This window comes from Salvelinus fontinalis, chromosome 41 (assembly GCF_029448725.1).
Source record: "Salvelinus fontinalis isolate EN_2023a chromosome 41, ASM2944872v1, whole genome shotgun sequence".
NCBI classification, from domain to species: Eukaryota; Metazoa; Chordata; class Actinopteri; order Salmoniformes; family Salmonidae; genus Salvelinus; species Salvelinus fontinalis.
Genome location: NC_074705.1, coordinates 4,968,583 through 4,979,586, shown reverse-complemented (window position 1 = coordinate 4,979,586; position 11,004 = coordinate 4,968,583). Strand labels below are relative to the sequence as shown.

Sequence of the window (11,004 nt, the reverse complement as noted above, 5' to 3'; positions counted from 1 at the left end):
AATCCGATAATTTCCCAAGTAAAAGGCAATGAACTTGACAAAATAGGCTGCCAAAAAATATATATTTTTGCTACATCTTCCCATAATAATCTCTGCGGTCTCTGTTGCGTCTGTGATACGGGGAATGAGGTGTCTCCACGACCCTGGGTCTCTCCTTGCCTAGCTTGCTGCCTCTGGTGCTTCTGGTAGGGGAGGAGCTGGGGGTGAGGGGGTCGGAGGAGGAGATGGGGGTGAGGGGGGAGAAGACCAGTCCGCTGCGGAGTGGTGACATGTCGATCTCTGAGAGGAGGGACCACTGTCCAGAGTCTGAGCCAGCTCCGGTGGGGAGATTGTCACTGCTGAGCCAGGAGTTGAGTGTGGTGAGTGGCTCTGTGCTGGCTCCTCCTGATCTCTGGGTGTGCCTGTCAGTGTTGCTGCCACCGCTGGTTTGGCCTACACGTAGATCTGGAGGGTTGGACTCACACAGCATGCCACCGAGGAAGAGGGAACTATCTAGGGTCCAGGTTTCCAGGTCTGGAGAAGGTGTGTCGGTGGCCCGTGAGCCGAGGTGCGGCAGGGGGGAGCGCGTCAGAGGGCTCTGGCTCAGAGGGTCGGATAACGGCGGGAAGATTAACTGAGAGCAGAGAGTCGGGCTGGTTCTCTGGGCGGTGGGCAGACCTCCAGATCTCCAGTCCAGGCCTCCCCCACCCCCCCCTATGGGTGTCAGCACAGTGGCAATGTTCTCGGTCCAGGCCCCCAGCAGCCGTGGTGGGGCCAGGTCGATCAGTGTAGGGGACCTGAGGGCAGTGCTGCTGCATGGGGCATCTTCTTCCCTCCTCTGCCCTCCGGGACCAAGAGAGACAAGCCCAGCAAAATTCCGCTTCCACCGACTTCCAATGCTGCCCATTCCAGCAGCCTCTCTCTGGGTCCACTCCGACTCCCTCACTCCTCCAGCGGCACCACTACCAGTCCCCCCCTGGTCACTTTTCCCCCTGGACGGGCTCTCCTGGTAAGGTTGGTAGCTGGGGTTAGCTGGCTGACACTCCTCCTGCTGGTAGCTAGGGTTAGCTGGCTGACATTCCTCCTGCTGGTAGCTAGGGTTAGCTGGCTGACATTCCTCCTGCTGGTAGCTAGGTTTAGCTGGCTGACACTCCTCCTGCTGGTAGCTAGGGTTAGCTGGCTGACACTCCTCCTGCTGGTAGCTAGGGTTAGCTGGCTGACACTCCTCCTGCTGGTAGCTAGGGTTAGCTGGCTGACACTCCTCCTGCTGGTAGCTAGGGTTAGCTGGCTGACACTCCTCCTGCTGGTAGCTGGGGTTAGCTGGCTGACACTCCTCCTGCTGGTAGCTGGGGTTAGCTGGCTGACACTCCTCCTGCTGGCAGCTGGGGTTAGCTGGCTGACACTCCTCCAGCTGCCCATGCCTGCTCTGTTGGCGCGAGGGCACCAGGGTGGCATGGAGGGCCATCTCGGGGGTCAGCGTCAGAGAGGAGAGCGTCTTGAGGAGGGAGGACGATACTGGAATATGCACCTCCTTTTTCTCCTCGACCTCCTCCTCTCCGTCTTCCTCCTCTCCGTCTTCCTCCTCTCCGTCTTCCTCCAGGGTAGTAAGAACACAGAGGGAGGTCAGGTGGATGGGAACGGGGACTGCAGCCACATTGGTGGGTTTAGGGATGTGTCTGGTACTGGGCTGAGTGGAGGTGGAGGCTGGGGTGGTGGGACCCTCAGCCAGGACCAGGGTGACGTGTCTGGGGGAAGAGGTGGCCCTGGACTGGACAGGGTGGTCCATGGAGCTGGAGGCCACACTGCTAGGGGGAGATACCTTATGGGCCACGGCTGATGTAGGTGGGGTGGCTACTGTTGGCGGTCTGGTATATTGATCAGATGGAGGTGGAGAGAATGGGGCTGACTGGGCAACCTGGGTGGAGGCCATACATGTGGACAGGCCAGATGCTGCAGCCAGGGTCTTTCTGGGAGATGGAGGCTTGCTCATTTCAGACACTTCGTTCTCGTTGACTAAGGGTATTTTCTCCTGTAAGGAAACAGCAGAAGAAATTACACATGAAATATACTCTGTGTGTGTGTGTGTGTGTGTGTGTGTGTGTGTGTGTGTATAAACACAGATCAGCAGTACCTGTTGCATGGCACGGGGCTTTAAAAGTGGCACAGGGGGAGTCACACCTGCAACATAAAAACAGTGACATCAAAATCAGCACTGCCATGGATATTGATATTAGCCAGAGAAATCCCTATGCAACATCCTATCTGTCTTTTTACCGTTGCCGAGTTTAGCCATGTATGTGTGTGTTTGTGTCCGTGAGTGAAAGGTTGACCAACCCAATGGCCCTGTGGGCAAAATTGTGTCTCGCTGTTGTTTCGCCGCCTCTGAGCAGCCTCCAAAATTGAGCAGCCTGGAAACCATGGTTGCCTTTTTCCTCCACTTAGAGAGAACCTGCAAACACACACCAGACAAAACCCTCTCAGATATACTGTTTTACAGGACAAAACACTGCCCTACAGCTCATCCAACAGGGTCATTAACATAGAATTGAGTATACACACAGGGTTAGTGTAAATAAAGCATTTACTGAGAACACACACTACGATTGTGGCCAATTCGGTTGTGAAGTCAGTAAATTCAGGAAATGAATAAGGAGACATATGTATAGGACTTCCTGAATGAACTGAGTTGATAGAAAGAGAGAGTTGAGTTACTGACAGAGACAGACAGACCTTGAACCTCTTGTTCATCCTCCAGGGGGTACCGGTTCTAATCCCTTTCTTCATCACCAGTTTCTCCAGGTACTGCAGGGAGTCCTCGGACGACTCAAACGCCTCCATCTCCTCATGCATCTGCAGTAGCCTGGGCATCATGGGGGTAATAACGTAACATTAGGGATCCGTTCCTAATAGTACCCTATTCTCCCTTTATAGCGCACTACTTAATATCCCACTGGGCTCTGGTCAAAAGGAATGCACTATATACAGTGTCAAGAAAAAGTATGTGAACCTTTTGGAAATACCTGGATTTCTGTATAAATTGGTCATAAAATGTATTCTGATCTCCATCTAGGTCACAAGACAAACCGGTCTGCTTAAACTAATAACACACAAACAATTATAGGTTTTCATGTCTTTATTGAACACACTGTGCAAACATTCACAGTGGGAAAAGTATGTGAACCCTTGGATTTAATAACTGTTTGGCAGAAATAACCTCAACCAAACGTTTTCTGTAGTTGTGGATCAGACCTACACAACGGTTAGGAGAAACTTTGGACCATTCCTCTTTACAAAACTGTTTCAGTTCAGCAATATTCTTGAGATGTCTGGTGTGAACTGCTCTCGAGGTCATGCCACAGTATCTCAACTGGGTTGAGGTCAAGACTGACTGGGCCACTCCAGAAGGCGTATTTTCTTCTGTTGAAGCCATTCTGTTGTTGATTTACTTCTGTGTTTTGGGCCGTTGTCCTGTTGCATCACCCAACTTCTGTTGAGCTTCAATTGGCGGACAGATAGCCTTACATTATCCTGAAAAATGTCTTGATAAACTTGGGAATTCATTTTTCCGTCAATGATAGCAAGCTGTCCAGGCCCTGAGGCAGCAAAGCAGGCCCAGACCACGATGCTCCCTCCACCATACTTTACAGTTGGGATGAGGTTTTGATGTTGGTGTGCTTTGCCTTTTTCTCTCCACACAGTCTTGTGTGTTCCTTCCAAACAACTCAACTGTTGTTTCATATGTCCACAGAATATTTTGTCAGTAGCACTGTGGAAGATCCAGGTGCACTTTTGCAAACTTCAGACGTGCAGCAATGTTTTTATTGGACAGCAATGACTTTTTAAATTAACCTTTATTTAACTAGGCAAGTCAGTTAAGAACAAATTATTATTTACAATGACAGCCTACCAAAGGCCTCCTGCAGGAATGGGGGCCTGAGAAAAAATAAATAAAAAATACAATACAAATATAAAACAAAACACATATCACAACAAGAGTGACACAACACTACATAAAGAGAGACCTAAGACAACAACATAGCAAGGCAGCAACACATAACAACACAGCATGGTAGCAACATGACAACAACATGGTAGCAACACCACATGGTAGCAGCACAAAACATGGTACAAACATTATTGGGCACAGACAACAGCACAAAGGGCAAGAAGGTAGAGACAACAATACATCACGCAATGCAGCCACAACTGTCAGTAAGAGTGTCCATGATTGAGTCTTTGAATGAAGAGATCGAGATGAAACTGTCCAGTTTGAGTGTTTGTTGCAGCTCGTTCTAGCTGCAGCGAACTGAAAAGACGAGTGACCCAGGGATGTGTGTGCTTTGGGGACCTTTAACAGAACGTGACTGTCAGAACGGGTGTTGTATGTGGAGGATGAGGGCTGCAGTAGATATCTCATATAGGGGGGAGTGAGGCCTAAGAGGGTTTTATAAATAAGCATCAACCAGTGGGTCTTGCGACGGGTATACAGAGATGACCAGTTTACGAAGGAGTATAGAGTGCAGTGATGTGTCCTATAAGGAGCATTGGTGGCAAATCTGATGGCCGAATGGTAAAGAACATCTAGACGCTCGAGAGCACCCTTACCTGACGATCTATAAATTATGTCTCCGTAATCTTTAAAAACATTTTTAACCTTTATTTAAGTAGGCAAGTCAGTTTAGAACAAATTCTTATTTTCAATGACGACCTAGGAACAGTGGATTAAATGCCTTGTTCAGGGGCAGAACGACAGATTTTTACCTTGTCAGCTCGGGGATTCGATCTTGCAACCTTTCGGTTACTAGTCCAACGGTCTAACCACTAGACTACCTGCCGCCCCAGGTAGCCTAGCATGGGTAGGATGGTCATCTGAATCACGGTTAGTTTGGCAGCGAGGGTGAAAGAGGAGCGATTACGATAGAGGAAACCAAGTCTAGATTTAACTTTCGCCTGCAGCTTTGATATGTGCTGAGAGAAGGACAGTGCACCGTCTAGCAATACTCCCAAGTACTTCTATGAGGCGACTACCTCAAGCTCTAAACCCTCAGAAGTAGTAATCACACCTGTGGGAGGAAGGGCATTCTTCTTACCAGACCACATGACCTTTGTTTTGGAGGTGTTCAGAACAAGGTTAAGGGTAGAGAAAGCTTGTTAGACATTAAGAAAGCTTTGTTGTAGAGCATTTAACACAAAATCCGGGCAGGGGCCAGCTGAGTATAAGACTGTATCGTCTGCATATAAATGGATGAGAGAGCTTCCTACTGCCTAAGCTATGTTGTTGATGTAAATTGAGAAGAGCGTGGGGCCTAGGATCGAGCCTTGGGGTACTCCCTTGGTGACAGGCAGTGGCTGAGACAGCAGATTTCCTGACTTTATAGACTGCACTCTTTGAGGTAGTTAGCAAACCAGCCCAAAGACCCCCAGCTTCTTCCGTGGTGTCCTCCCATGCACACCATTCTTGTTTAGTGTTTTACGTATCGTAGACTCGTCAGAGATATTAGCATGTTTCAGAGATTTCTGTAAGTCTTTAGCTGACACTCTAGGATTCTTCTTAACCTCATTGAGCATTCTGCGCTGTGCTCTTGCAGTCATCTTTGCAGGACGGCCACTCCTAGGGAGAGTAGCAACAGTGCTGAACTTTATCCATTTATAGACAATTTGTCTTATGAACATCAAGGCTTTTAGAGATACATTTGTAACCCTTTCCATCTTTATGCAAGTCAAATTCTTAATCTGAGGTCTTCTGAGGTCTCTTTTGTTCGAGACATGGTTCACATCAGGCAATGCTTCTTGTAAATAGCAAACTAATTTTGCGAGTGTTTTTTTTATAGGGCAAGGCAGCTCTAACCAACATCTCCAATCTCATCGATTGGACTCCAGGTTAGCTGACTCCTGACTCCAATTAGCTTTTGGAGACGTCATTAGCCTAGGGGTTTCACATACTTTTTCCGACCTATACTGTTAATGTTAAAATTATGTTTCAGTATAGACAACAACAATACAATAATTTGTGTGTTATTAGTTTAAGCACACTATGTTTGTCTATTGTTGTGACTTAGATGAAGATCAGATCAAATTTGATGACCAATTTATGCAGAAATCCAGGTAACTTCAAAGAGTTCACATACTTTTTCTTGTTACTGTAGGGAATAAGGAATCATTTGGGACTTTTCCTACCTGCATCCCTCCTGTTCTTTCTAAGATAACACTAAATTGGCCACTTAGCAATATCAGATCTATTTATATTATGGTTATTTAACATTATTTTCCACTTACCTTGGATATAATTAATTCACTAAGGCAGTTTTTGGACAGTAGACATTTGTTTTGTTAGTGTAGCTACTACGCATCATTTTCAGAAAATGGGCTGAAAACAGTATACACTTTGACCTTTGAACCCAGAATGAGATTCCATAATAAACCGTACCTGCCCCTCTTCTCCATACATTCCAGGATGATGGGGGAGATTGTGCTGTTTGAGGGGTAAGTCGTCCTGTTGTCTGGGTTGGTGGTCTCTCTGTACATCAGCGCTGCGATAAAGTCTAAATAAGGAACTGGCTTAGGAGTGACCACATTACTGTAGACACAGGGAGCGATATGTTACATGGGAGAATATCGGTCTGTCAAATCTAGGGGGAAAAAAACTCACAAAAGGGTCACAGTGTCAGAATGTCAATAGTTAAGAATTCATGTACAGTATTTGAGTGTGTCCGTGTCTTACTAGTGATGGTCTTTGCGGTCGTCCGGTGGTGGACGGCGGAGGAAGAGAGAGCGCTCCACTAGGCTCTCCATGTTTCTCATTGGGTGCTTCAACTAGGGAGTAAATAATAGATAGGCAAGATCAATTCTTCCTCCACATCTACACAAACACGGATGTGTCTCCCTCTAACCTGGTGGGAGTATCCGTAACCCAAGGATCCATACGCCATCACCATCTCCATCTCCAGCTTACAGATGATCTGGAAAACAAGTCGGCTTTTATTGTGTGTGTCAATCCAGGAATCCGTTGTACAAAACTCCTATTGAACATGATATAACTGTCCCACATGTTGACCATGGTGTCTGATTCATATTCTGTACCTGGCGCTTGAGCCTCAGCTCCAGCAGGTGGTTCATTTGGGACTTCTGATTAGAGAACAGGACAGAGGACAAGACAGTTGATATCTGGTCCTGCATGCCAGCCTTCTAGCAGCAGGTGAATGAGAATACTTGTACCATCGACTGAAAGCTAAAATAGAAAGAAGCCATTGGTTCTTTGGTGGAGGACATCCACACGTGTTTAGCCCTGGACAGCCTTGTACACTCACTCTTATGATCATCATTTTATTATTATCCGATTTAAACATGGCATGGGGAGCATGAAGGGGCGGTGGGGTCGTCCCTATCGCTCCTGTCCGTGTGGTTCACTCACACTGAGGATGTCCAGCAGTTTGACAAAGGTCTTTCCTATGAGCTTGGGAACTCCTGTGCCCTGCTCGAAGAAGATGAGCTCCACCAACAGACGGTGTGACTCACAGACACCCAGCGTGTTATCAGTGCTCTTAGGAATCTGAAACATCCAAATGAGTCATTGATTGATTGTGTTAAGGTCTTGGATAGAGAAACACCTGTCCTGTTAGATACGGAAAATAATATTGTTACAACTTTCTCTATACAGTATTGCAATAGCTGGCCCCATACTGTACCTGCAGTGTAGCCAACTCTTGTCATGACCAATACATGAATCCAGACAGAGAGAAGTTGGCTAGAGCATCAACACATTTTTATTTTATTTCACCTTTATTTAACCAGGTAGGCTAGTTGAGAACAAGTTCTCATTTGCAACTGCGACCTGGCCAAGATAAAGCATAGCAATTCGACACATACAATGACACAGAGTTACACATGGAATAAACAAAACATACAGTCAATAATACAGTAGAAAAATAAGTCTATATACAATGTGAGCAAATGAGGTGAGAAGGGAGGTAAAGGCAAAAAAAGGCCATGGTGGCGAGGTAAATACAATATAGCAAGTAAAACACTGGAATGGTAGATTTGCAGTGGAAGAATGTGCAAAGTAGAAATAGAAATAATGGGGTGCAAAGGAGCAAAATAAATACAGCAGGGGAAGCGGTAGTTATTTGGCCTAAATTATAGATGGGCTATGTACAGGTGCAGTAATCTGTGAGCTGCTCTGACAGCTGGTGCTTAAAACTAGTGAGGGAGATAAGTGTTTTCAGCTTCAGAGATTTTTGCAGTTCGTTCCAGTCATTGGCAGCAGAGAACTGGAAGGAAAGACGACCAAAGGAGGAATTGGCTTTGGGGGTGACCAGTGAGATATACCTGCTGGAGCGCGTGGTACGAGTGGGTGCTGCTATGGGGACCAGTGACCTGAGATAAGGCGGGGCTTTACCTAGCAGAGACTTGTAGATAACCGACTGGCTACAGGTTTGGCGATGAGTATGAAGCAAGGGCCAACCAACGAGAGCGTACAGGTCGCAATGGTGGGTGGTGTATGGGGCTTTGGTGACAAAACGGATGGCACTGTGATAGACTGCATCCAGTTTGTTGAGTAGAGTGTTGGAGGCTATTTTATAGATGACATCACTGAAGTCGAGGATCGGTAGGATGGTCAGTTTTACGAGGGTATGTTTGGCAGCATGAGTGAAGGATGCTTTGTTGCAATATAGGAAGCCGATTCTAGATTTAATTTTGGATTGGAGATGCTTAATGTAAGTCTGGAAGGAGAGTTTACAGTGTAACCAGACACCTAGGTATTTGTAGTTGTCCACGTATTCTAAGTCAGAGCCGTCCAGAGTAGTGATGCTGGACGGGCGAGCAGGTGCGGGCAGTGATCGGTTGAATAGCATGCATTTAGTTTTACTTGCGTTTAAGAGCAGTTGTAGGCCACGGAAGGAGAGTTGTATGGCGTTTAAGAGCAGTTGTAGGCCACGGAAGGAGAGTTGTATGGCGTTTAAGAGCAGTTGTAGGCCACGGAAGGAGAGTTGTATGGCGTTTAAGAGCAGTTGTAGGCCACGGAAGGAGAGGTGTATGGCGTTTAAGAGCAGTTGGTGGCCACGGAAGGAGAGTTGTATGGCGTTTAAGAGCAGTTGTAGGCCACGGAAGGAGAGTTGTATGGCGTTTAAGAGCAGTTGTAGGCCACGGAAGGAGAGGTGTATGGCGTTTAAGAGCAGTTGTAGGCCACGGAAGGAGAGGTGTATGGCATTGAAGCGCATCTGGAGGTTAGTTAACACAGTGTCCAAAGAGGGGCCAGAAGTATACAGACAACTAATATACCTACTTACCTGTATGGAGAAATACTTCCACTCGTTGAAGCAGAGGGGGAACTTGGAGCCCTCCGCCTTGGAGTCCTTGTAGGGCTGGACCATAGTACACTTCACCTTCTCCCCAATACTCGCCCTCAGGAAGCCCTGGGTGCCTTTCTTTATGGAAGCTGGAAACACAATGCTCAGGAAAACTTCATTTTACTAGTAATTTAGCAGGCACTCTTATCCAGGGCCACTTACGATGAGCTAACTTAACTACCTCAGTTAGCACACTGACAGACACAGCTTTTGGCATGGTGAATAGGGTCTAATGATTTCACTGTTAGGGGCCACTGAAAAGGATACAGTTTTTATTGAAATCCCTGCAGTTTTTCAGGTGGACTGTTAGACATCCTTTCTGTAAACAAAATATACTATTTTAAACACTACAGTCCTTTAATGTAATAATACTATTTATGTCAGGTGTAAAGTCTATATTCCAGTTAACTAAGCATAATAATGTGAATTGACAATACTAGAATGCAAATTCACCAGTGGGCCTCGTGGAATTAGTGGCGGTGGTGTGGGGGGAAGCTCCTCATCCTCTTCCTCATCGTCATCAGGAACAGGCTCGGCTCTTGACACTCTTCTCAACAGCTGTGAAAATGAACCAGGTAGCAACCCAGCCCTCTAGTGTTATGCCCGTGACAACTGATGATTCAATGTGCATCTATCAAACAGAAATTACTGTCGGCGTATTTCTTGAGGGTAAATATGCCTGCATGTTGAAACAATTATATTTACATTCCCAATGAAATGGACTGATTTTCCATCTGTTGGTGGCCCTTCGGTTGTCGTTGCCACTGGATCAGCCATGATACACCTCGGCGCCTAGTATTTTCTGAGAACGTTTGTAAATCGGAAGAAAATGTACCACTGGAAAACGCTTTCAAAATAGGGATTGACTTGCGCTGTTGTCAGGGCAACATACGTCCAACAAAAACAAGCGCGGCCTTGTTCTATCCGGGGAGCGTTCGTGAATTAACTCTGGAGTGCCAGAGAGGGCCCTGTCAGTGTGCTCGGGGCGTTCGTAAATTCAGGGCGTTGTCAGATTGTCCGTTGGTAAAATCAGAGAGTTTTGCTCTCGGGGCGTTCAGAGTGCACACTGGACGCTCTGGTCGAGGAGTAGGGTTGATCCGAGTGTTCTGACCTCACAACGGCTGTCACGCACCCAAGCTCTGGCTAAAGTTAACTACTTCCAGACATAAATGAGAGAACACCTCACTGACCATTTCTCACCCTAGCAGAGATGGTTAGGCTGTCTTCATGTTATCCAGAGCGTTGGTGACTGAACTGTGCTGCTGGCAACAATTTAATTACGCTTTTTTTGCCGACGTTTACTAACACAGGCCATATAGGGGTGTTGAGCGTTCGTAAATATATAAATTATTCTCTGCCACACTCAGACGAGTGCTCTGAAATCGAAGTATATAGCCAGAGGGAATTTACGAACGCACCCCATGTTCAGCAGTGTAATCGCTCCAAGAAGCTTTTTGCTCGTTATGTACTACACATACATTTTCATGATTGTTGGTCGCACCATAGTGAAATATTAATGTATCGTTTAAAATACAAAACATGCCTATATGCTGATTGTACAAAACAATAGGAACACCTGCTCTTTCCACGACAGACTGACCAGGTGAATTATATTATCCCTCATTGATGTCACCTGTTAAATCCACTTCAATCCATATATGAACTGGAGGAGCCAGGT

The 11,004-nt window shown here is 46.5% G+C and overlaps 1 protein-coding gene across 1 annotated transcript; it reads right to left on the bottom strand.

Annotated features, from left to right (window-relative positions):
- Positions 1-67: 67 nt before the first annotated feature.
- LOC129840355 (uncharacterized) lies at positions 68-10,640 on the bottom strand. Its single transcript, XM_055908167.1, has 13 exons — positions 10,032-10,640; positions 9,780-9,884; positions 9,594-9,645; positions 9,267-9,415; positions 7,391-7,528; positions 7,060-7,104; positions 6,870-6,938; positions 6,701-6,792; positions 6,407-6,556; positions 2,710-2,839; positions 2,314-2,428; positions 2,111-2,157; positions 68-2,008 (listed from the first exon to the last, which is right to left on the bottom strand). The coding sequence occupies exons 1-13, from the start codon at positions 10,101-10,103 to the stop codon at positions 71-73; spliced, it is 3,102 nt and encodes a 1,033-aa protein (XP_055764142.1). The 5' UTR covers positions 10,104-10,640; the 3' UTR covers positions 68-70.
- Between the last annotated feature and the right edge of the window lie 364 nt (positions 10,641-11,004).

Excerpts from the sequence above, each read along its gene's own strand:
- LOC129840355 (XM_055908167.1), bottom strand. The coding sequence starts at position 10,103 with ATGGCTGATCCAGTGGCAACGACAACCGAAGGGCCACCAACAGATGGA. Across the intron at positions 9,416-9,593 it reads CAGGGATTTCAATAAAAACT|CTTCCATAAAGAAAGGCACC; the intron begins GTATCCTTTTCA and ends TTGTGTTTCCAG. Across the intron at positions 7,529-9,266 it reads GGAAGTATTTCTCCATACAG|ATTCCTAAGAGCACTGATAA; the intron begins GTAAGTAGGTAT and ends TGGATGTTTCAG.